Raw genomic sequence first — 27,556 nt, 5'->3', positions numbered from 1 at the left:
GCACATTCTTACTGCCACAGCTAGCGGCAACTTCATTGATCAGGGAACCACCCCAAATATAGTACTGAAATTAGAAATACATAAAGAGGTGGAGAGAAACTCTGCCCCCCAGGCTGTGGGGCGCCTGTTTTCTGCTTATCAGGTTCTGATACTGCCAATCGTGGTGTACAGTTGTCAATTCTTGCTGGCCACATGGGTTTGATTTGGAGGTACCTTGCCTGCTTTTCATCTTTTCTATATTTAGGGAAACACATTTCAGATGTGTTCTTCGAGATGCCCTCCATCCCCCATGCCTGTTTTGTACAGAGTGCCCAAGGTTTCAATATTCTCACCCAAAATCTGTAACAGGTCTGTGGCCTAATGCGAGATCTAGTTTCTGGCTTTGTGGTCTCCATCTATCACCATGCTGAAGACAGACCTAGGTATCCTGGAAAAAATCTTCAGAGCCTGATGTTCATAGTCTCAAGATATGCCTGCCATAAATTGTGGGTTGGATGAAATGTGTATTCATTTAACGTGCTGGGGAAGTCCAATTCAAGGTATGCATCATGTGCATCCAGTCTAGAAAATGAAGACACAGAACCTATGACTGGTGACTCAAAGAATTCCATCTCAAAGACTCAAACAAGTACATTAAGCCCATTCTTCAACTTCCATTCTACTAGGCTGACTCTTTCTTAGGTGGATGGCAGTAATGTGTTTCAGATTAATAAAAACACTACTAGATTCCAAAACTGTCTTCATTCCACAGCCTTACGTATAGCAGGTACAATGATGTTACAAAGAATTACTCAATTATTCAATCTCAGCTTTATTATCTTTTAAGTTGAATTTGCAATAAAAATGATGCTGCTTTGGTTGTAACGATGCTGGCTAGCTAACGTGGGTAAAAAATAACTGCTTTATGTAAGAGGGCCGTATATGATGCAAGTATTGGTACAGGCTAGAAACACAGCTTGAACATCTATCACTTGTTTTCTTCTTAGGCTCCCTCAGTTGCTGCACCTTCGTTTTGAAAATCCCCAGCCCTACCTCTTGTTGCTTCACTACTGATCTTTGCTTTTTATATATGCCCTTAATGTGTGTTCTTTATACATATGTGAGCTGCAGGTAAATATATTTAGTATAATTTTCTGAAGAATGTCTTTGTTATTCATTTCGCATTGACTTTATTGGTATTAGGCTTTTATTTTTATTGTGATATTTTATTGCACTGAGTTTCTTGTTTCGTGCACCAAGACCCCTTGTGACACGGTTCACACTTAAGATGCATTCTGAATAAAATAAACAAACAGAATAAAGATTACCATGAAGATTAATGAGGGGAGTTCGTAGGGCCCACTTACACCTTCCCCTTCTCTTCCATGATCTCTCTGGTAGTAACCACTGCCCTTCTTGAGGGAATACCGTTGATTAGTGTTTCCAATTGAAGACACAAAATCAAGTCTTTGTCAAACACATGGGACACAACTGAATGTGACTTGGATGTGCGTGCATCTCTGGAGTGCAAACTATTTATTAGGTGTGGCTACAGAATTTCGTTAATCCTTGAAAGCTGGATAAGTTTCCACAGTTTGTGTGATATACGATATAAAAGAGAACTTTAGCTTTTATTCATAACCTCTTCGACCTCTCTGCGGCATTCAACACAGTCGCCAACAACATCCTCATCAACAGACTCTACAGTATAGTCATACCGCAAGACACCCTCAAGTGGATCGCTTCCTTCCTTCCAGGACACACACGGAGCATTCGACTGCCTCCCTTCACCTCCACACCCAAAAACATCATATGCGGCGTACCACAAGGATCATCCCTCAGCCCCATCCTATTCAACATCTACATGACTCCCCGTCACAGACGTTGTCAGATCCTATGGATTCCACATAATCTTATATACACGACACTCATCTGATCCTTGCACTCACTGAAGACCCCACCAACACCAACTTCTGCAATGCCAAGACCAACATAGCCAAATGGATCAAAGACAGCTGCCTCCAACTCAACTCCCCCAAAACTAAAGTACTGATCTTCGGGAAGAACACTTCTGCATGGGACCACAGCTGGTGGCCAGCTGAACTCAGACCCGCACTCAGACTGACGAACCAAGCATGCATCCTCTGTATCATCCTCGCCAGCCAACTTGCCATGAAACGGCAAATTAACGTATTCGCCTCCTCCTGCTTCCACAAACTTCGCATGCTCCACTGAATCTTCAGATGGATCCCAACCAACACCAGAAAGAGTTACTTAGACCTTCATCACCAGCTGCCTTGACTACAGCAACACCCTCTATGCCGCAATCTCCATTCAACTCCTCAGTTGACTCCAGACCATCCAGAATGCTGCAGCCACTCATTCTGGACCTTGATTTTTCACTTTCGTCGAATCATTGTTGGTTTACCTCTGTCAATTCTATTCAGTGTTTATCGGAGACATATTTAAATCTTCACTGGACATCGCCAGTGAAGTGAAGGATTTTCCAAATTAAATAGAAAAATCAAAATTGCACACCAAAACTCAATCAATAGGAATCTTGCATGGAACCCTTTACAGAAAAGGCTTTATATCTGTGCAACACATTCTAGATAACCCCCCAATCCTCTAATTTTGTAACCAAACTCCCATTTCATAACACCTTTGCTTCCTGGGAGCACATCCATGGTACTCTCTCCCAGAGCACCTACACAAGAGATAATTAATACCTTTGGCATTAAGAAGGTCCTGAAAACCTACTTCTACCCCAAAACATACAAGCCAAGGTCTCATGTAATACGGCCAGGACCAAGAGCATTAAACATCATCAATTCCAATAAGTTGTGACAGGTTCCATTTTAAATTCTTTAAAAGGTTTAAACAGTGCACACAGAAGTAACAGATAGTGGTCTATGTTTGAGGAATTGTTTAAGGATTTCATCATAGAAACACAACCTCTGAAACATATCTTTCAGATTTAATTTGTACCACTCACTGCACTCATTAAATTAGGGTGCCTAAAGCTCGGAAACAAGGAAAACACTTTAGGTTCAGTCATTTCCGAATTTCTGTGCAGTCAACAAGCTCATGCAAAGGGAGAACCACAAATGCAGTCATGCCCACTCCAGGAATCATGCCACCAGCTGTCCCATCTGGAGGAGGTCAGGCTACCTGCAGATGTACCATCTGGGAACATTCAGGGTACCAACGCCTAAATCAGTCTATTGGCACTTAAGCTACTAATAACTGCCCTGCCAGTGTAGCACTTCTCTCTTTTATCAGAGCCATGATAACAGCTGCACCCCGGCACACAGTCTGCTGAAGCTGCTGTTCAATCTTTGAAAAATTGATCACAAGCCCATATACCCAAATATTTTTCTTCATTGCTTCATCGGAGAGATCTCCGATACCTGCAAGCTCTTGAGGTTTATTACACAAAGAAGAGCTTTCCGGTCCAACCAAGTGAACTGAAAACAGAAGTACAGGATATAAAATGGGAAGGCTGCTACTTCCAAGAAGATCAACTATCTTTTGTGAGTCTTCCAAACTGGACTCTTTTGTGTTTATACAAATAAAATTGTAGCAGGGTTTGTCCTTGAAGAGGGACTGCAGTTGAGAAACATTCTTACACATGGAGGGTGAGATGCCCTTCATCTGCTTTCCATGAGTTTTCAGAGTTTCGTGAAGAAGAAAGCCAACTTGAACAACATCTTCCTTCATGTCTGTGATCAGGCAGACATTCTGTGAGAGCCCATCCTTGATCATAGACTCGGCTGCATACAGGTCTCGGCTGTATGTTACTTTCCAGAGATAAGGAGGACCTTCCACCAGCTTAGCAGGCTTGCTAGAGTACTTCAATGCTAACTGCAGGCACTCTGTACCATAGTCCAAATCATAGTCACTACACTGAAGGTAGGCTTGGAAGATGACATCAAACTGGAAAGCTTGTGGCATCTCACTAGCCCTGTGTTTGGCACGTTCGAGTGAATAATCTAAGAAGCCATCCTCTGAAGACGCAATGACTGTGGAGATCAAAGGGCGAACTACTCCAGCGGCTCCATGCTCATCTGCTGCTGCAGTCACCTTGAGAAGAATATCTTCTTCCACAAAAGGCCGCACAGCATCATGAATAATGACCACATCTGGCTGCCAGAGTCGAGAAACAGGAGAGTCACTCTGCTCCAGCATCTTCAGTCCACTAAGTATTGACCGGTGTCGTGCTGTGCCACCTTCTGCCAGTGTGACCCGTTTGTGTCCATACTTGTGAATGATGGACTGCATCAAGTCAATTTTCTCTGCAGCCACGACCACCACAATCTCCTTTATCCACCGGACTCTCTCAAATGCCTGTATTGTATAACTGATGAGAGGCCTCCCCAGAATTGTACAGAACTGCTTTGGGGTGGAGACGCCCATCCTCTCGCCGCACCCTCCCGCTGGAAGGACAACTGCCACTTGTGGCTTCACCATTCCTGCCAGTTTTCCACTGCCAACGTGTTTGGGAGAGGACATTGGATGAGTGAAGAACGTGGCACTGTTTTGACACCTGCACGACAAAAACAACAGCAGAAATTCAGTTTATTCAAAGGCACAATTAAACCCTAATTTCCAGACATTTCTCACATTGACAAGTATACAGTTGAAATGCAAGTACATAATAATAATAATAATGGAGGGACTTCTTTTAATGGACAGATAAATAGGATTTGCAGGTCACCATCCAATTTTTCATTAATGAAGAATGGAGCAAATGAAGACATTATCTTACTCATGTTAAAGTACTGAGGAGATGGCGGAGACCTTCCCAGGGTCCATCACACACTTCTAATTGATCATGACATTTAAACAGTGGCAAAGATTTGGACTAGGAGCTTGGTGAAACAAATTCTTAAAATTTCATTAGGATTTGCAAAAATACATATATACGCATTATATATGTGTATGTGTGTATATATATCCAGATAGCTGCTCAGGAAAACCGCTTCCCACATGGAATTCTTGCAGGCAGCAAACAAGCAGACACGGACCCAGACTGTGTGCAAAATCTTCTGCGTTCATTAGTCGGCCATGTATATATTTATTTTTCATTGAAAAAACCATAGGTTTCAGGCACGTTATAGTTGGAAATTAGCATTTAAAAAACCTTAGAAATTCACTGAAAAAACATAGGTTTCAGGGGCATTATAGTTAGCTACAGTTAGATATATATCAAACAACAAGGGTGTCCCCTCGAAGGAAGCCAGCACACTGGTAGGTATATTTCAGCGTTTTATTTGTTGCAGGTTAACAGCAAAGTCAAAGGACAGATCATCCAAGTTCTGTAGCCTGACGCGTTTCGTGCTTCAATCGCACTTTTTCAAGGGCTGTGATGGAAATTCAGCACCGAGCTAAAATGTGATATATTTTTTTTTGGGGGGGGGGGGGGGGGGGAGGGAACCACAGCAGGGTTTGTGATAATGAAATTGGTCTTTATTTACGAATTGTTTGTAAATACTTTCCGTGTTTCCTTTTTCCCTGGAGTGGTCAAGATTAGAACAGGTGTTATATATTGAAAATAATGAATTTTTTGTATGAAATACATGCTTGTTTATGAAATCATTTTTTGTTCCTTAATTATGGTTTAAAATTTATGTTATGCTTTGCACTTGCACTTTAAAAATGAATTTAGTATGTTTTTTGTATTACATTTACCCACCACAAGATGGCCGCCTTATAATTCACATCATGGAGGTTGGTGGAAAGTCCATCTTTTGTTTTCCTGGCTATGACGACAGATGGAGGGTTTAAAATGGTTGTATTTCACGATTGTAATCGACATTGAAAAAGCCGCGAGGCGAAACACGTCTGTCGATAGGGGGAAGAAGGCTGAGCACCGAATAAAGCAACTCGAACCTTTAAATCAAAACTCCGTATGTGCCTTTCATTTCGCAAGCTGAAGGAGTGCCTGCTGTTTGAAGTATATATATATATAACATTTTAGAAAACCATCCCATCTCCATCCTGAGAAACATCAGATGCTGTCAATCACTGTCAGCTTTGAAATGGTAACATATGATGGATATATTTTATGTAGTTGGAATTGAGAAGTATTTTGCACTTTCTTAGATTATTGTACTTTGGAGGAACAGCAAGAATAAAAATGGAGACATTTTCCTCTAGGCTTACGGCGCAGACAATCTGACTTAATTTTCACAGTAATTCTTATTAAAAGATCTGGCTTTTCCAGTTCTTTTATGTAAATGGGTGCCCAAAAATGATTATGTAAACAGTTGATTAATAAAAGGATAAATACAGTGATTCAAAGTTATGGTGTATGTAGGAATATTTTAAAAAACATGGCATACAGGTCAGAATGGAACCGCTGCTCCTTCTTCCCTCACATGAAACAAAATAATTTAATAAAAATGCACAATATAGGCAGCCTAGTAATAAATGCTTTGTGGATGCAAAGAGTACAAATGTAAAGCTCAACTGATTTTTATTAGAGAAGGGCTGCATCAGAGGCAGAGCCACGTTTTTTATTTGAAGAGAAGGATTTATGGAGAGTATGTGACCTCTTCAAAAAAAAAAAAACAAAAAAAAAAAAAGGTGGGGTAAGGAATAGGACTTTCAGTTTGCATGTAGAGAATAGGATTCAAGCAAACGTTGCCATTCATCTCAGGTAGGATCAAGATCTCTTTCAGAAGGTGAATACATTATGAAGCAGCAGATGATAAAACGGTTTTAAAACTATGGCACAAGCAATAGGCCCAATGAACTCATACGATAGTCAAGACGTAAACAATTATCAATTAAAAACATTCTGGATGGCTTTGTACAGTGAACTCTCCTCCTTCTACCCAAGAGAATGAAAAACAATAACAAAAAAGACATGATCAGCATTCACATTATAGAGATTTTTGTTGAAATAGAGGGCATAATGGAATGTGCAATTATACTCAGATTTGATGGAATTCCTAAATTGCGCTACTGTGCACATTTGGATCTTAGAAACAATAGACCGTTACGGACGATGGTTAAGGAAATTAAACATTATGGGGTTGATTCCAATCCTGGAAAAAAAAACTCCGTACGACTCGAATCCGTATTTTTTTCCGTACGAATCGTACAACACCCATCCGACCCGTGTAGTACGATTCGTACGGGAAAAATACATACGGGATGGCCCGAATCGTACGAATCGCATTGGGAAAACCCGTACGACATGGACCCGTAAAAAGAACCGTACGAATCGTACAAATGCTGTACGACCCGACAAGTACGAATTGGACCGGGAATCCCAATGCGAACCCAACGGAAAACATCATGTATATGGGGAGTGACTCATACCGGGCTATGAGTCGTACCCCTGTACGACTTGTACTGTATATGACTCATACCCCAGTACGACTCGTACTGTACAACTCGTACCCCTGTATGACTCGTACTGTATGACTCGTACCCCTGTACGAGTCGTACAGGGGTACGAGTCATACAGGGGTATGAGTCGTACAGTACAAGTCGTACAGGGGTACGAGTCATACAGTACGAGTCGTATGAATCCGGGTACGCCTTGTACGCGGTTCGGGTCGGACTATGCTTTTACAGCAGTTTTGAGGTCCCGTAGAAAACGAGCCGTACGGAGTGTCGAATGTACGAATCGTACTTGCTTGTACGGGAAATACTGCTCAAATACGTACGGATGTTGCGTACTGGCTGTTCCGGATTCGATTCGTATGTAGTATTGATTCGTATGGACTTTGTACGAGTCGTACGTAAACCAGATTTCGGTACGAATCGTACCACCTCGCACGTACGGAGAAGTGTACAAGTACGAGTCGCACAGGAAATCCGCTACGTATGGCTATTTGTAGAGGGGTTTCACAGGATCGGAATCGGCCCCTATATGTAGTAAATACAATATTATTTTTAATTTATTACAGGGAAACATTGCGAGAAATTGGGCTGTTGGTTATGGGGTGTCAATGGGGTGAAACCATACTCAAGGAACAACCACAATCCTGGTAAGGGTAAACCACAAAAAGTCATCAAGATATCCTGTGCTTAACTCTCTGGTAGTTTGGCACAAAAGTAGTGAGGCTTAACTTAGAGGCAATGTGTAAAGTATTTATGCAGCACTTAAACAGCAATAAAGGGACAATATTACAGAAGAAAAATACCACAGCTATTTAGTAAAATAGAGCATATTTTAAAAATTATTTTTTAAACCATCTTTATTAGCATTTTCATGATTAGCATATAACAGATTGCTAGCTGACACCAGCCGAATATGCGATATAACAAAGATACAATACCTCTGCTCATTTACTGCTACTTTATCACTTACTGTCTGCATTTATAGGAGTTATGTGCTTTTAGGTGGTAAAGAACAAAACCAGTAAAACAGAAAAGAAGAGAATAATTAGCCAAGCATGCAGTCGCTATGTTCAGGGCTCCCCACTGTAGTGGGAGCTGTTCAGTTAACATGAAGTAATAAAGCCCCCTTCCCACATTTCCCAACAACCCTACCCTTTAATACTTTGACGATATATTACACACAGCTGAATGTATCGGCACGCACCAACACTGAATGTTTATCTATCTAAATAAAAAGTTCTACACCCCCGGTAAGTACTAGAGAGTGCGATCTTCGAAGACCTCTCTCTGCAGTTGCAAGCCTTTTAGCAATTCTTGCCAATCTGCTGCTATAGGTTTTTTCGCAGGCCACAGGCTTCTTTCCTTCTCAGTGCTGTCACTTCTGCTTTACCCCTATGTGAGCATAGCCGCGCTCCATCATTCTATCCCAGGTAACACTCTGGCTTTCCAGTGTTTAGCGATCATCCTACGAGTTATGAGCCTCGCAAAGTTAATGAAACTTTGGTAGATTTTCTCACTTGAATAAATTATTTGACACCAAAATTACAAAAATAAAATCAATAGAACAGGAGTTATAAATTTTAAAGCCTTAAGTGAAAAATAGCGCCTAAAAGAGGACATCAAGTTGCACGAGAATGGGGCAAGGTCAAAAGTTTGGGCCAACCTCAATGAAGCACGTTTCGCATATATGATGTGGATTGGGCGTGGTCTCTGCTTACCTTGGATTTAGACGAAATTTTAAAGAATAATGTCTAAGACGGGAAATTTCAGCAGACCAAGGCAGCCAGCGATATCTAAGGAGAAGGCGTCGTCAGGGAGCCGCTGGACAAAGTTGGGGTGAAGATTTCTTCATTAGGACTTTGTCTATTTTATGGAAGTTGAAAATCTCCAGCAGACTGAAGCTGAGGGCTACAGCCCATAAAGAAGAGACACTTTATAGGCTGGAACATTTAGAAGCATGGAACAGAGGACAATCCTCATTTGGTTCTAGACCTACTGATAGAATTGGAGGGAACTCCGCCCGTTTGGGGCAGTGGGGGATTCTTTGCTACCAGTTCTCAACTGGTGAAAAATGGTCACTGAAGGATTTAGGTCTGCATATAAATTGTTGGAATTTCTTGCTTTTATAAAGGACAGAGCTCACCGACCACTTCTACCAAGAACTGAAAATATCACTACGCTTTGCTGCATAAATCATCAAGGAGGAAAATGGTAGTAGAATTTGCCAATCAATTTTATCTTTGCCACAGAATCTAGTTGAAAGCAGAATATGTTCAGGATCCCACAATGTCATAGCGGACTTGTACTCCCTACACCTAGCACTGCCATGTAACAGTCTTTCAAGTCCTTCAGAATCTCTGGGGTCCTTTTCAAGTGCATCTCTTTGCATCGTGCCCAAATAAACAACTTCCCCTATTATGCAGTTTCAAAACGGATCCTTTGGCGTGTGCCTTGTAAGTCTTTTTCCTCAACCGAAGACAAGTTCTCAATTATACCTTTCCTCTTTTTGCACTGCTAGCCAGATGAATGACTCGTATTAGGTGTTTTCTGTCACCTTTGACCATAATTACTCCATGTATGCATTTCCAAGTATAGTTCCCAGGTCTTATCCAAATAGTGGTGGATTACTCTATAATTATTCCAGACTTGCCAAATCTTCTCGTGAATTCCTTAGGTCACAGTTACAAGCAGATCCAGTCAGGTTCTCTAACTCTAATGGGAACATAACATAACATGTGTATTTGTAAACGCATGTTCACCCAAGTGTATCTTGGCGGTGAATAACAGAAGTTTATTTTTATCCAACTCAATAGTACTAATTTTAGCTACCTCAGAAGGATGAAAGGCTGAGTGGACCAGTCGGGATTTGAACCTGTGACCATGAGGTTGAACACAGGCCCCTACAGTGGATGCATTAGTCTACTAAGCCACCATACCCGGCTTTAGGCCTCATTGGAATTCCCCAGTACTTTAGTAAATAGTGATCGATCTTACGATCTTACCAGGAAAGGTTGGGCTTCAGGACCAACACAATTACAAATTAGCTTTGTCTTTCTAGAATTTCTAGTGATTGGATGCAAATACTGATGCGATTTTGTTGGCTATCTCGTATGTTGTCAGTTACCTAACATCACTAACATCAAAAGGTAAATCTTACAGAATAGTTAAAACCCGCAGGTCAGCTATTTTTTTCAATCATTCTTAAATGAATCGGTGACCAGTGCTTTGGTCTGATTTCTTTTACTAGCTTTACTCTTTCTAAACCATCGTTTCCAATATATACAACTCAATGGGTGTGGATTTGGTGGTTAACTATTTAGGATGTGGTGTTAACACTTTATCCCTCAAACTACTCTCATTTAAACTGACCAAGTAATTTTGCCTGGTTCACCAATCAACCGACTAGAAAAGAAGTCAAAATGATACAAATCCAGCCTCTATAAGTATGAGATGCAAGCTATTTCTGAACTCAAGGAGAAGAATGGCATAATAGTAAAACCTGCCAGCAAGGGCATGGGCCTTTGTGGTCCTCAACAACAAGAGTACATAAATGAAGGACTGTGACGTGACAGGTCACTGATGAAGATGAAGAATATCATCGTAAGTTAAGATCAGATTCAGAAAAGCAATTAATGGAAGATAGCTCATGATTGCTGGACAAAGGCTCAACAGAAGGATGGATTGGCACAAAGAAATTGAGAATCTGAGAGATATGATCGCAAACACTCCTGTACTATGTCGTCTGACAACCCCAAGCAACACCCATAGTCTGCGTATGTGAATCAGTTTTGGAAACACTCTCTAAATCATGTGGCTTTCTCCCTGAAACACTTCACCAGCACCACAAAAACCTAAATACAGGACACCACAGACTTCCTCAGGTGGCTTGAGGGTACCACATTTGAGAAAGATGCACACATTTTGGTTCCACTGGTTGTGGTTTATTCTACACAAACATTCCACAAAACAAAGCCCTTGAATACTCCAGATATACCTTGACCAGGTACCATAGAATTTCATTATTTCTCTTGGCAAAGTTTCCCCCACAAGAAATAATTTTTTATTCAATGGCTACTTTTGGTTACGAGTCAAGGTTACCATGATGGGATGCTCTTCTGATCCAGAATGAGTGAATAGTAGTCTTACAGAGAGCGAACTTTGCCCAAGGGCGTCAAGGTGCTACAGATAGAGCGAGAGGTTAGAGGAAGCACAGAGAGGGCCATTAAGAGTGAAGAGCCACGTTTCTAAAGCCTTACGGAACAAAAGAAGAGAGTTTTGCCCAGAGATCGATAAGGGGGGAGAGAATTCCAGAGCTTCGAGGCAGCAACAGAAAAGGGTCCCCCCCACCCCACCCCCTAACCTGACTCTCCTGAACCTGGGAACTACCAACAAGTTTTTGTTGGCAGACCGCAGTTGTTTGTTTGGGACATACCATAAGAAGAGCTGTTTGATACCATCTGGCCAGTGTTGTGAAGAGTCTTATGGACAAGGTAGAGGGCCTTGAACAGAATTTTCTTTCCTAAGGGAAGCCAGTGCAGCTTACGAAGGGATGGCGAAACAGGGTGGATTTTTGGAAGATCCATTACAAGTCTGGCAGATGCATTCTGTACATGCTGTAGTTTGTGGATGGCGCCCTTATTGATGTCCAGGTAGAGCGCATTACAATCATCCAATCTGAACAGAAACAAGGCCCCCACTGTCTGCTTTTGGGAGGAAAATGAGAGACAAGGAAAGATCTTCCACAAGATCCTAATGATGCCAAAACAGGTGGAAACCATTCTGTTGATCAGGGGGTTAAAAAAGAGAGAGCTGTCAACAATGACGCCTAGATTCTTTGATGCGGAGGCTGGGCAGTATTTCAGGCCACCAGGAGTGGGACCATATAGTTTGTTGGCTGCCAAATATCAAGACGTCTGTCTTGTCCCCATTGAGTCGAAAGTAGTTGTCTACCATCCAGGAGGCCACAGCCTGCATGCAGCTCTTAGCATTTGCAGCGGACGCCTCAATACTATTGGTAATTGACACAATAATTTGTATGTCATCCGCTTAGGACAGTCCCTCCAGCCCAAAATATCTGATAACCTTGGCCAAAGGAGCAACATAGATGTCAAACAAGGTTGGGCTCAATGATGAACCCTGTGGAACTCCGCAAAAGGTATGAGTGGCGTCAGAGTAGAAGTGATCCAGTTTTAATATTTGTAACTGATCTGTAAGAAATGAGGATAAAAGCATCAGAGCGGAGCCTGTGACCCCAATTTCTTTGAGACGGCCTACCAGCCTCACAGGCGAGATTGTTTCAAAAGCAGTGGTTAAGTAGTTAAGTATAGGAGAATGAAAAGCGAGGTGTACCCAGCATCTACTTGAATACATATGTCATTTATAACAGAAGTTAAAGCAGTCTCCGGGCTACGGCCACTTCTGAACCCATGCTGGGCCCCATCAAGCAGACAATGTTCCTCCAAATAGGAGCTAAGATGGAGATTTAGATGCTTCTCCAAGATCTTTGCAGATACTGGTAGCAAAGAGATATGCCGATAGATTTTTAGTTTAGAGGGATACAATGTGGCCTTTAGTAGAGGTTTGACCCCCGCTGTAGTGATACTTTGCATGACAGAATACAAAGAAAAATACATCTACTCCAAGAAGCCATTCACCCATAATATTACTATCTAGTTAAGATATGTAGATGTTTTGCAGATAGAATGGAGAACCATTTGGATTACAACATTTTCTTTGTTGATACATGACAGAAATACTGATATTACAATTAGAATAAAGAGTTGTAAGTACAGGATTATTGTCCTGGAAGTCTAAGTAAAAACTGAGAATGGCTTGTTGGCCACAACACTATATTACAAACCTAACAACAATAATAGTCTGCTCAGATACAATAGTTGTCACCAGAGAAGTCCAAGAGACGCTCTTCTATATGGCCAATTGCTGAGGATATGACACAACAGCTCAAATTAAAAGGACTATTTTGAATATTTCACACATCTGAAGAAAAAAAACTGCAAGAAAAATGCTACCAAAAAACAGGTAAAAACATGCTTTCAAAAGAACATACTTAACACCCTGTGGAACACTAATAGGAAAGAGGTGTAGAGAAAATTAAAAATCTGGGTATATGTGATCACCCAAGTACAAACCTCTGCGGCTGAGTTTACACATAGGTGCAAAAGGGTAAATCACCAATCTCTTCTAATAGCATAACAAAAGAATACTGTATACAGGATTCTTTGATGTTGTAATAAACTATACATAGTAAATAAAATACCCAGGGAGTCTGCAAAAGATTTGGGCAATAAAGGTACAAGAACCACTATTAACAGCACTTCGGGCGAAAGACTATATCAAACATTCCCACAACGAAAACCTACTCAGATTAACACTCCTAGACGAGATACAAAAGAATCCAAAACGAAGACGCATAAAACACATACTATTAAAAAAGGAAACCATACTGATGCTAAATTGTGACACCATCATATTTAGGACTCAATGAGGTCTCACAAAACCTTAATATTTGCTACACCTACGAGACCTTGACCTGTGTTCACCAACTAAGCCATGTCTCACGGATGAAATGAATGTCACCCTTAGGGTATTCTTATTATCTGTCATTCAACTTTAGGATAAATCTCTTCTCCAGTCAATACAATGAGCCCATTTCCTAAAAATGTACTGTACATATGATAATCTGTATGGATGTTACAAATTCTCTACCATAAATCCACCCAATGAGCAAAAGCTTGGATCATCAAAGCAAGTTTCACGCCTTTTGCACCAGCCTAAAAAGAAAAGCATATGAGTATCAGAGTACTCTGCACAGGTGATCTAATTCCAGATGAATCTGTATATTTAAACTGTATTCCGCTTTCTCCCCAATGCTACTATTGCATTCTCTTTGAAACAACCAAGTCAGTCCGCCTGCCTGTCTCACAGATGACACACATGCATACCCTGTGAAAAACACACCTCCATACAATAGCTTGTTGTGTGCAGTCACGTCATATAGTAGATGATTGGGCCAAAAACCTGAGCTGAAATAATGCTATCATATAATCATTCTCACATATAGTTAATACATTTGTTCTTCCAACACACGTCACAATTTTTGGTGCACAGCGAGATGTAGAAGTCAGATTACTTCATGTAGGCCTCTTAAGGGGATTTCACAGCATTAACACAGACTGTCAGGCCACTCACCTGGGAAACGCGTAGTCTGTGGGGTCGATGCTGCAACTCACTCGCCTCTAAGATAACCCTCAACCAGGGATGGAACCCAAAGTCAGCAGGTGTCTCAGAACGGAAGGGGGGATGGGGAGAAAGAGAAAAAGCCTTAGCTCTCAAGATCTTATGTCTGGAATACCACTGGCATCTTTTTTCATATCGGATTGGTGTGGGTCTTCTGTTAGACTGTATCTCGGCTCAGTAGATTAGTTCTCTGTGGTATGCCTGTGTGTGATACAAGAGAAATATCCAACATTAAACTCAAGCAGACATTCAGCACTACAACATATCTACATATTATGGAACAGTTACTCATGCAATAACGACTATATACTTTAAGCTGCTCAAAGTCTCTGGATCCTTTCTTCAGGATTGATCAGGAGTATCAGGACAGAGTCTGTGAACTTCGAATCCCTGACTTGGGAGCATAGTTCTGCTCTTTGGTTTCAGTGTCGGTCTTTCTCCGAGAGGTAGGGCTAATCTCTAGTTAAAGCACTAACCTTCCCTTGAGTTCAGAGCATTGTCCTATGTGGATTACTTGGTGATGTTCACCTATTCTTGTATTCTTCCTTTCTTTCAGGTGCGGTGGATGCAGGGTCTCAGATGAGCCACCCGTGGTGGGATGTTTTGAAATGGACATGGCGCCCTCAGGTCTTAAGGATCGACATGATTCAAGGCAAGGGATGGAGAAACTAGACCTCTCTCCAAGAGAGTAAAAAGCAAAGCGAGTAAGAAGCCAAGCAAGGCCTTGTGAATTGGGCGTGGTTTAAGTACTGCACTCAAACCAAGTTGGCCACTGTGACTACGTGACACCTGAAATCTTGCTAGCTTTCACAAGATCTCCAATGCCATTTGTCATTCCTACGGATATGGGCCAGAATACTCGGTACGGTGTCAAACAACCCCGGGGGATGGCTAATCTAGACAAGAGGCCATTTGGAAGAACAGGGACACCAAGAATGGCAAATAACCCGGGCATAGCTCTTATAAGCAAGGACTTTTCGAAAACAAGGACACTAGTTTTGAATGGCCCCAGAGAATGGCTATTATAAACACGAGGCCTTTGACAAGAGCAACAAAATAAAACAGCAATGTCTTTTTAGAAGGGGACAGACCATGGCATGGAATGGTAATTGTTGAAGGGGCTGTACCTCAATTCACAAATGACGCAATGAAAAAGTAGAGCTTGGGCTTGAATGGTGTGCATGACATGACTCCCAACACAGACTAAATATCCTGCCAAACCCTATAGTTTGAAACAAAAACACTTCCCTCTAATATCCATTCTCATAGCTGCTATGTTAGATCAAAAACTACAAAAGCAACCAGCCAGTCATCTATTCACAACCTCCAGTTAGCAACATGCTGAACAAAACGTTAATATTATTATTGGCCACTGTAACTGCATTTAAAAAAATGGAAATCTTTCCCACTATGACCCAATCATCCATTACCATTCATGCTTGGATACTCCCAAGTTTAACAACTTAAACCTTGGCACTATAAGCCTGCCTTCCGCAGCGTCCTTCGTAGACGGATTAATAAGTCCATGGTGTGCATGACCCATATAATGCTAAAGGAAGAAGAAAAGGGTATCATTCGATTTAGAGCTACTGTAATCGAAAACACTTCCAACAGGCCCCTTTCCTGAACAGGCAATGCAAAAGTGCGAGAACAAACAATATATAAGTCTGATTTTGCGAACACTAACAGAGACATTTCCATTGGGGTGATGAGACAAAATATTGAGTTGTAAATATTGACTTGCAGAAATATCGAGGCAAAAATATTGTGACGTGGAAATATCGTCAGCAAGAATATCGTGGTCAAGAATATCAACTTTAAGGCAAGTAATATCTATTTTTAAAATATTGAGTTTATCAAGATCAATTACAATAATATAGTTGTTTAATAATATTTGTTTTTAATTATTGTTATGCATTTTGGTATATATTTTAAATGTATATTATGTAATTTGTATGTATAATTTAAAAACAAATATATATTTGTAATTTCTTTAGTAGTTATTTTTAGTACCGTAGCGGGTTGTGGGTTTATAGGGGTACAGGGTGGGAAATAATTTAATTACAATAAATTAATAATTATTTTTTAAATAATATTAATTGTTAATTATGTTAATAGTGTAATTATTTTACATTTCATGGGTGGGTTGGGATGTTTATAGAGGTTTAAGGTGGAAAGTAATTTAATGTGAATTACTATTAAATTTTTAAATGATAATTACTTATGTTAATAGTGTAAAAAATGTGTAATTACAATTTTATATGTGGGTTGTGGGGCTTACAGGGGTACAGGTTGGGAAGTAAGTTAATTTTAATTCATTGTTCAATATTAAATATTTAATTGATAATTATAATTGTGTAAGTATTTTTTTAGGTGTGGGTTATGGGGTATAAAGGGGTACAGGGTGGTAAATTTAAATATTTTAGTATATATTTTTTAATAATGGTTATGTAATTAAAATTAATTATATATTTTTTAATAATGGTTATTTAATTAAAATGAATATTAATAGTGTAATTAATTTTTTATTTAACTTTAGGAGTGTTTTATATTTTCTTTGGGTATATTGTGGAAAGTAAAATAATTTCATTTAAATAATAATTTGTAATTATTGATAATTAGTTTAATAAATATTTGTTAATAGTGTAAATATTTAGCTTTTAAAGGTTACGTTTTAGGTTGGTTTTGAGTTTTGTAGGGATATATGGTGGAAAGTAACTAAAATAAAATGTATGTTATAAATAATTTTTTGTAAATACATTTTTAAATAACTTTTTATATGACAATTATTTTTGCATTTCATTTGTAATGGTTGTAGTTATATGTATTTAAAATTATATTTATTTAAAATATGTTAATATGAAATATATTTTTTTTTAATATTTATATTTTAATTTGTTATTAAAATTATTTCATGGCTTTGTAGAGAATTGGTTTGTTTCTAGTGTAGTACTGACTGGAGTGGGAATATTATTTTTTTTCCCTCCGCAATCCAAAACTTTCCCTCCTGTTGCACTGACTGGATTGGGAATATTAAAGGTTACCTCTCTGCAATTCAACACTTTCCCTACTGTTGCACTGACTGGAGTGGGAATAGTATTTTTGGGTGGGTGGATCGAAGCCCGGCCTCTGGAGTACTTCCAGTTTTCTCCCTGAAAATGATAAGGATGACACCGATGAAGGCATTATAATTATAGATGTAATCCTATCCTATCCACTGCGGAGCCCCATGCAGTGTCAACGAATGATTGGAGGGACATGGGGTTCTCGGAGAAGTGAACTATTGCTGCATTGTGATGTAGTTCTATTTAGAGAGGTGTATCTTTAGCTCGTTTCTGAGCAGGGTTTGTGATGCCCTGATAGATATAGGAATGTGGTTTCAGATCCTGGGTGCATAGATAAAGGTCTGCGTCTGCCATCTAGTTTTTAATTTTTTGCACATTATTGCCTTCAGTCTGATGATGCCAGGCTGTCCTTGTTTCTTGACAGCGATGTCTTTGAGACTGAGGTTGGTGTCCATGGTGAATCTAAGTAACATGGCGTTGAATGAAAGTTGTGATCTGAATTGATCCTGGTTCATGCCGCCGACTCAGGTTTGGACTAGTTATTGCTTGTTTTTCTTGCAAACAACAGCCCCTTGTGGCGCTGAGCTTCAGATCATTGCTGAACATCCAGTTCTGAATGAGGGGCAGGCATTCCTTGTGGTATAAAATGCCTGGAGGAGAGGAACTTTCAAGAAGTGTGACCTTTCCCCAGCAGTCCTTGCAAGTGTGAAGGCTGTGGCAGTGACCGCTCAGTGTGGTCTACCCCATCAGGCACCAGGAATGTCAGCTTCCTCGAGCAGCATGTCTTTGGTATAAGACTCTGCAGTGTGAACTAACAGCAGTGCCCCGTCAGTACTGTCACCATAGCTCTGTGAGTCCCCTGCCCCCAGTGCTGTAGGACCCCAGGAGCAGTATCTTCCTTCCATTAGTGACCTGAGGGTGCTGTAGGAAAACAGCAGTGTGAGCTTCCACCCAACCAGAGATGGCAACCTTACCCTGGCCCGGCTATTGCCCCACGGAACTAGGGATCCTAAATGTAGCTGGACCCAGCACCCCAGATAGTGCCTCTAATTTCTCCCTAATCTAGGGGCTCATTACGATGGCGTAACGATCGTGACCGTTACGACATCTCAACGTGAAATTCCCCCGACATATCACGATGGCGGTGGGTATTGCGGCGACGGCAAGTCCGTCCGGCTGCCAGACAATCGTTACGATTGCCTGCCAGGCGGAGCAGGGGCTCCAGTATGGTGGCAGTGCCTAGCAGACCGCGCCAGCCATTTTAGGATGTGGATTTTTGAAGGCCTTTCCATGGCCTTGGGGGGGTGCACCTGGAGGGGACCTCTGGTACCCCCCTACATGTCGCTGCACCAAGTGGCAGGCACCGTGTGGTGCCTGCCATTTGTTGTAGTGACATGCCAGCCATGCGATTTTGACATCGCGGTGGGTGCTGCTATAAGCAGCACCCGCCGCAATGTAAAAATGCGGAATGCGACCGCCAGGGTGGGGGTCGAATCCTAATTCGCTGTGCGGGACCGCCGCATGTCTGGCGGCCGGTCCCTAAACCATGAGGATGGCGATCGGACTCTGGTCCGCACACAATCCTAATAGGCCCCGTAGTTCTTTAAAGACAAATAACACTGAATACAGGACAGCTGAGTGGAAACTGAAATTCAAACGAAGAACGTGTATTGAACAATCAATTTGTCCGGTTGAAGTGCTGTAATTTAAGCACCGCCTCTCTGGTCTCTCCTGCATCTGCGATTAACAGGACAGAGAAATATCAGGCAAATTGCTTTACTTCAGACTCTCATTTTATTTGGCCAACTAATTTGAAAATACCATGAAGTAAGTTTATTCAGGGTGTATGCTACACGAAAAACAAACTCTTATTTGGTTTAACGGAAATATGCTACACATACATTAATAGAGCTGGCCATATATAAAGTGGTAATGACAAACTGACATTTCAGACTCACTAATGGCAACGTCATCAGGGTACCAGAGAATTGGAACAAATCACCTTGAAGATGGGAGGCAGAACCAAATGTTTGGCTGTATCTCACTCTCCTTCACTACACTACAATCATAAGCACAGGCACATTTTCACATGGACACCTTCTGCATAGCATGATACTGAATAAATGCTAAAAGCTTTCAAAAGTACACCACAAGTGAGCCATGCCATTCGTTTAACTATGAACCTGTGGGTGGGTAGAGGGGTCTACAAAATACAGCTCATGTATAGTTTACACCTCCACCCATGAGACTTGCATATGGGGAGAGCACAGATTGTGTACGCCAGGAGTGAGCTACACACAGTATACACACCAGGAGAGGCATGCATATGGAGCCTCTCGCAGAAGAGATGTGCACATGGTGCAGCCAAGGAGAGCTGGACTTCCATTACACCCGCATGTCATATACCCTTGAGGCACATTTGCTGCATTAAATGTCCCCTTGTGAGATATACATTGTGTGTGTCTCTGGTGGAGAGCAGCAGGTTTTATGCCCTCGGGCGATTTCTGTTTTTGCTGGAGCTACAAGTTTGCAAGGCTGGGCTAGGGTATGGCTTTGCCTGGACACAAGAAGGTTTCTGGAGTAGGGCTGGCATGTGGGACTCTGTCACAATAAGAGGCTGGCAGTGCCGCTGATTTCAGGGGGCAGGAATGAGGCTGAGAGTCAGGGAAGGGGAGGCCTCTGACGGCTGCATCTAGGGACACAGACTGCACACCACTACACTTGAGTTTAGGCAGTACAGCCCTACGTAGGGACCCAGAACACCTATGTGTTGTTTGTAATAGAGAAGACAGCATATAATTCGGGGCACAGAACTACCGGGGCTCGGAACACAGGTTTTGAGCACAGGGAATTGCACTGTATTTTAGAGAAAGTTGTAGGGCTTTGGTGGTATATTGGGGACTTAAAACACTGCACCTGGGCTTGTGGGGTCCTAACCTTCACCACGTGGTGAATAAAACGGCACTGCGTTTGGGTAGAACAACTGCAGATAGTGATTTTTGTGAGTACATAGCACCGCAGTGCATTACTAGATTTAGAGCTTTCCATCCACTGAATTGAGGGAAATGATGGGTGGGTCCTATTGAGGCCCATGGGGAGCGGAGGTTAATCCCTAATACTGGGTATGTTTCTAGAAAATAGCTAGGGATGTGGGCCTCACTATAAGACAGCCTAGATTCTATATCTGTAATTATACTTATAGAGTGCTTACTGCCCCTGATGAGGTGTTGAAGCGCTTTAATCTGACACAGGATGTTATCTTTACAGTAGACAGCCAAGGAAGTGACCCTTGGCCTGGGTCTAGTTCAGACTAGGAGAGACACCATGATCTGACGCCCTATACTGGTCTCACTGACATCCTGTGACTGTTTCCAAAAGGCAGTTAGTGTATTGTTGTGGACAGACCTTGTTAGGTCTCGCCTAGCGTTGCATCGCATGCACTGCTCGCTCTGCGAGATCTATTGTCATCGGGTTGCCTTCGGAAGTGGGGTGGAAGCTCCACCCATGCTTTTGATTGGCACGCGTCATAAACGCTCGCTTCTCATTGCAAGTGTGCCTTGTTTGTTCATTCCCAGTTTCCTTTTTGACACGCCGACCCAGACTGGAGATTTTGCAAAGCGTTACATGCTTTCATATCGCTTTCACTTTCAGGAATCGGGGACCTCATGTTGCTTGTATTTTGCTGAATCTCGCATATCGCTTTCACAAATCGCGGACCTCGTGTTGCTTGTATTTGGCTGCATCTCGCCGAGTAGCTTATTGTTTGCAGCGTGTTACATCGGCAGCTTTTCCGTTGCGGGGTGTTACATCTTCATGCTGCTTACACTTTGCCAAGTCGTGGGGCTTCACTTTGCGTTTGTGGTATTAGATCTTACAGCGCTTTCGCTTCACCAACACCAGGCATTGTATCAGTGTGTTCTACAGTGTGCGGCTTCTTCCTTTTGCCTGGCGCTTCCATTTTCAGACATCATGGCGATTAATTTTTCATAGCAAGCTCTTACGTCTTCTTGCTTCTTTCACTTTTTCACTCGCCAGCACAGGTTTCAGCGACCCCCACTCATGTCAGTACTGGGTGAGTGGCCAGCCTCTGTGTGGCTGGGATGGGACGGGGTGCGGTCATTCCTCTTAGGGCTGCTGGCGGAGAGGCAGCAGATGTTACCAAGTCTGGGAAGAAAATGGCCGGAGCTGTTCACTTGCAACAAAGGCATCTCTGCATGGCCAGTGCTGTGTGCTGGAGCAATGGTGGGACAGAGCGATCAGTTTGAGGATGTGACTCCCCCTCCCTTCCTTCCGCATGCACTGTGTAGGGTGGATGCATTGTCTGGGAGTGTTTGGCAATAGGACAGCCCCAGACCTGCGTGGAGTGCAGTGTCTCTAACGCTGGAGTACCAAGTGTGTCATAAACACTCATGCAAGCAAGGAAAATACCCCCACGCCGCAGGTTTGTCAACAGGTAACCATTCCTGGGCCACTGTGACACTGCTCCTACTGCACTAGTCCCAGCTTCGCCCTTGGTTTCAGTCTGTTTAATGCGACCGCCCGTCCGACTGCTGTGTGAAAAGCTGTCTGCAGGGATGCGACCTCAGTACTGTCTGGAAAGTAGTGTTTGTGGTGCTGTGACCTCAGTGCTGTGTGGGAATGCAGTGTCTCTGTGTGTCTAAGAGTGGCCGACCCTGTACTGTGAGGCATGCGGTATCAGCAGACAAAAACTCCCATTGCTGTTTGGAGTGTTGTGTCTGCAGGAATGTGAATTCCCAGAGAGCGTGGGCTGCTGTGTCTCAGTTTGTAAAGCTGGCCGTGCCAGTGCGGGTTTGTGTTACAGTGGCTGCGGGGATGTAACTTCACAGTGCTGTGGATTGCAGTGGCTCAATAGGTCCAGGGGTCACCGCCCCTGTTCTGTGTGAATTGCAGTTTCTAGGGAATGTGGCCTTTTGGTGCTGTATAGGGTGCAGTGTCTCTGTGTGTCTAGGAGTCATCGCTCCAGTTCTATGGGGGTTGAAGTGTCTTCTGGGACCTCTGTTCTGTGTGGGTTGCAGCGCCTCTGTGTGTATTGGGTTCACACTCCCAGTACTGTGCAAGTTGCAGTGTGTCGGGGGATTTGACCTGTCATTCCTGTGTGGGTTGCAGTGTCTGCGGGAACGTGACCGTTCAGTGCTGTGTGAATTGTTACCATGTCCTGGTGCTTCTAGGAGTCCACGTTCCAGATCTGTGCGGGGCGCACAGTACTCGGTGAGCCTAAAGGTGTCCGTCGAGGTACTGTATGTAATGCAGTGCCCCAGTGTGCCACAAATACATGCAGCTCTTTATCTGTCAAATACAATTACTATACTACAAACAAAACCATTAAGCAAAATTGTAATTACAATGCCAATAACTAACTCTAACTGATGCGAGACATGTTGCATTGCAAATGCTTGTTTTTAGATAGTCAGCGAGTCTGTATGGCTGCTCTCATCAGAGAGAGGTCAGTTGAGGGCACTTAGCTGTGTCCAAAGTCGAAGCGTGGAAGCTGCAGTCTGCGTCGTGCTGTACACGCAGGACTGCTCTGCACCTGGACCCTTTTAGAAAGTTGTTTGGCCTGCAATGCTGCCACTGTGCAGAGGCGTGCGGGGCCGGGAGGTTGGGCATTGGTGGTGGGCTGTGAGGCATCAGGGGCAAGGCTCTTTCAGTGTTGGTGTATATTCCTGTGGTAGAATGCAGCTGTATCTACAGCCTTTAAGATGCAAAACTGCTGCTTGCAGTGGTTCCCAGGCTGTGTGTTTGGTGCGCGGCGCCCCAGGTTAGTTTTGACGGCGTACCAGGATGCCACAGCGCACAGATTGGGAACCACTGCACTAGTGACATTTACCTTACAGGGCTAAGGTACACTTGTACCAGGCATCTCCGAGTTTCTTGTGAGCTACTGATAGCTCCTCAGCTACCTGTAAGTAGTTCTCCAGTAAGAAACCCATCTTAATAAATTAGAAGCTTTTGCTTGATATATATATATATATATATATATATATCAATATATACACACACACACCCCCCAAACAAAAAACCAAAAGGTTAAAGATTAGTAATGGTTTCTTTATGGAAAATAAGTTTTCCTAACAATGTGCCCGATTCACTGAACTAACTAAAGACAAAATCCTAATCTTACTACCATTTTGGTATTCACAGAACGTACTTTCTTCTTTTGGTATTCACAGAAGGCACTTACTACTTTTGGCATTCACAGAATGCACTTACTAATTTTGGTATTCACAGAATGGATTTACGACTACTAACTTTACGTCCACTCCCAAGCCGGAATCTCCGCTTTTGAGCCGGAATTTCCACTTCCAGGCCGGTACTCCTGATTTTGTGCCAGAATACCTCAATTTTGGCCTGATGAAAGTTTCAAGTGCCTACCATCCCCCACCACGCTCCAGCTGAAGCCAATTAACACGAACTGCAAGAAAAGCACACAAAACATATAAAAGCAGCACACATTGAAGGAACAGGTTTGGCCACAAAGAGTTTGTGTTCACAATCGCTGTACATCACCAGAGGAAAATGAAACAAATGAGGAGGAAGAAGAACTTTACTACTGAGGAGACCACAATGCTTGTGGAGTACATAGTGAGGCATTACAAATGCCTATATGGTCTCCCACCTTACTGCACCAGTGGCACACAGAAGGTAGCTCTATGGCAGCAATTATCCACTGCTGTCACAGCATTGAGGGAGTAGAGGCGCACAGTCCAGAACATCAAGAAGAAGTGGCAGGATGAAAAGAAGAGGGTGAAGGAGAAGTACTCCAGGAACAAATTGAACAGGATCCTCCATGCGCCACACTCTGGACCCCACCTCCGTCTCACCCCACTATCCTCACCACAATCCACCCTCACATGGTCCATGGGCTGCCTGTGAGCGATGTCCGCAACGTGGTACGAGGTAAATGGGATGACAAGAAAAAGTGTATGAAAAGATTGTCTGTGTTGCACTGCCATTGTGAGTAAGGAAGTTGTAGGTGGCCTAGAGATGTGAGGAGGTATGTGTGTGTGTGTGTGTGTGTGTGTGTGTGTGTGTGTGTGTGTGTGTGTGTGGGTGTGTGTGTGTGTGTGACACAGTTACAAGTGTAACCCATCATTGCAACAAGTCATAATGTGCATAGCAGATGACTCACCAAATACGTCTCCATTTCTGTACCAGACATTCACAATGAAGTCAAACAAGTTAAAGTAAGTAGAATTCTTCGAAGATATGTATGTATCATTAGAAGAACAAGCGTTCTTTTGAAAGGGAGAAAGGAAAACAAATGACGATCTTAATGCAGATGGAGAAGGGAACTTGGATTGGGGTGGTGCAACAAAAATGTAACATGTCAGGGAGCGTCAGGGGAAACCAGTCTATTTACAAGGGGAAAAAAATATTTGTCCACAAAGATGATTCAGTTAAAAAGTCAAGTGTCCTTCTGGTCATCCTCTACTACCACAATGTCCAGATCCTCCGAGTGCGATTCAGGCACGCGGCTGGCATTTGCAGGAACAGGCATCACACGGGGTCGGGACGCACGAGGAGTACAGGGAGAAACAGTGTGGGCCAATGGACAGGGGGAGGTGGTATGGGAAGGAAGTTGGGAAATAACAGACAACATGGCTGTGGCCAGGGAATTGAAACTGGTAGTGAGGGTGGCCAGAGCTCGTACAATCTCCTCTCGCATCATGCGTATCTCTAGACACAACTGCAGCATGATGCGAGAGGACATCTCTGGCTGACCCGCACATACCCACATTAAGTCCTCTGGGACAGCCACAGGAGGAACAACACAGGGAGGGGCTTGTGTGGGACATGAGGGATGTGGTGCCTCAGGTCCGGAGCCAATGTTGTGGTCGAGCTGGCAGCTACGATGAGGGGGACTGGTTGCAGGGGATGCAGCTGGAGTCCCCCATGGAATGGGGGCCTCTAGAGGTAGGAAGGGGCTGATGGCAGGCCCAGGTTGGGTATTGGCCTGCCCCAGAGGCACCTCGACAATACCCACAGGTGAATAGTCTGGGGGAGAATAGCTCTCCACCACCCCCTGGCCAGAGGGGTCGGGTTCTCCCCCCCCACTTCAATGTCCACAGCCTTCACCCGGGCCGTAGCAACAGAGTAGTGTTCCTGGTCAGTTTGGGTGGGAGCAATCCTCTTGCCTCCAGATGTTGAGGGTCCCTCCTCATTCTCTTCTTCCTCACTGGTAGAAACAGGTCGTCGCCGCCGGCGCACTGATATTCTCCCGCTCCCGCTCCAAACCTGGTCCTGCTCTTCTGCCATTTGGCCAGCTGAGCCAGCTGAAATATAAGCAAAATCATGATGTAGTGGTTGTGTACTTCAGGACGAGAAACATACATAGATGAGCCAAGGTCAGACTTTGTTTTCCTCTGATCACACTATACAGCTGTCAGTGTTTATGAGCTTACATTACGTGTACGTTCACGGTCATCTCCTGAATGGAGTCTGACATGGACATCTCACGTGAATATTTGTAGCTTACACAACTGTATTGGCCAAACCTCAACTGGCATTCTTGTGATCTGCGTGTCCTGTCACGGCTACATGTGCAGGTTCCAAAACCAGTCCACCAAAGGAGATCAGAGAGAGTCCAGATTTAATTGAAATTGGCCAGTGATATGGAGTTGCAGCTCTTTTACGACGGGACAAATGTCATCTGCTGTGTAGCATTGTATAGGACAAGAGAAATGCCCAATGTAGGTCACACATTCACATAGGGTCTGGGCTATTGGTTTTGCTATCTTGTGAGTCTAGCCTTTTTATGTCCCCTCACAAAATCCGACAATCCACTGACACATATTGGCTTTGGTGGCTGATAAGGTAGTGCAGTACACCAGTGACCAGTGGTGGGTCATTTTGACAGCTACCTGTACATGTGAAATGGCATGCACACCACCGAGGGTAAGGCGTGTGTCAGTGGACACACTTTGCAAATTTAGAAACACTTAAGAGTGAGGCAAAGATCTCAAAGTCTGTCTTGACTCCATGGCACATGATGATCTGTCTCGATTAGAACCCAAACTCAACAAATGCAATGCAAGTCACAGCATCAAATACCATTTGGCCTGTCATACACACACTGGACAGTGTCTGTACCATTGCTCATCCAATGCACACATCAGTTAAGATTCCCTTGGTTCACTGGTAGTGGTGCTGGCAGAGCAAATTACAACACAAATGCACAAGTGTGGCTCATTTACCCAGTTGTCATGAAGAAACTACAACTCCCAAAATGCACTCTGCCCTGTACAGTCCATATGCTACAGTGTGCCATTTTATTATTGATGACTGCTGCATGGACACGGAATAGGTGATTGGAGGCATGGAACACACAATGGTACAGCACTGTCTTCACTCACATCATGCTCCCAGACACACATTGCATATAATGCAATTACCAGGTCTCTGCAGCTCATGCTCCTCCAGATGAGCATGGAGGGTCAGCCAAGCTGCTCGCAGGACCCTCCTGTACAGTGGGGAGAGGAGAGGACGATTCACATGGTGCTGGGAAGACTGGCGCACCAGCTCCTCAGCCTTGTGCCGGGATAAGCGTTTTAGGTCCTTCCAGCTCTTGTGGTATGCCCTAGCACTCCTGGTGTGAACTCCCACTGCACTGTAACGCTCACCGATGTTGGCCCATAGCCTGGCCCGGGCTGCCGGGCTCAGCTGGTATTCAGGGTCCCCATATAGCTGAGGATATTTGGACAGCACCCCCTCTACCAAGATGTCTAATTCCCTTTCTGTGAAAGGGGGTGCTTTCCCCTCATAACCCTCAGCCATTTTTGGTTTAATAAGTTTAATAAGAGCAGCAGGATGGCAGAGGATCTGATATGTGATAGAGGATGACTCAGCGGTACAAAAGGGGGTGGTGATGGACGGAGCAT

At 43.2% G+C, this 27,556-nt stretch overlaps 1 protein-coding gene across 3 annotated transcripts in view; it reads right to left on the bottom strand.

The window, feature by feature from the left end:
• Window positions 1-1,152: 1,152 nt before the first annotated feature.
• CRPPA (CDP-L-ribitol pyrophosphorylase A) overlaps window positions 1,153-27,556 on the bottom strand; it is a 274,423-nt gene continuing 248,019 nt past the window's right edge. For 2 of the 3 annotated variants that reach the window (XM_078680156.1, XM_078680155.1), the window contains exons 2-3: window positions 14,545-14,793; window positions 1,153-4,525 (exon numbers count right to left, since the gene is read on the bottom strand). In XM_078680156.1, the coding sequence (XP_078536282.1) occupies window positions 3,211-4,491 (1,281 nt within the window). In that variant the 5' untranslated portion in view covers window positions 4,492-4,525; window positions 14,545-14,793 and the 3' untranslated portion in view covers window positions 1,153-3,210. The remainder of the gene's footprint in view (window positions 4,526-14,544; window positions 14,794-27,556) is intronic. The other variant, XM_078680157.1, reaches the window with a different exon arrangement.

Source organism: Lissotriton helveticus, chromosome 3_1 (genome assembly GCF_964261635.1).
Source record: "Lissotriton helveticus chromosome 3_1, aLisHel1.1, whole genome shotgun sequence".
Lineage (NCBI taxonomy): Eukaryota > Metazoa > Chordata > Amphibia > Caudata > Salamandridae > Lissotriton > Lissotriton helveticus.
This window is presented reverse-complemented; position numbering and strand designations above follow the sequence as displayed.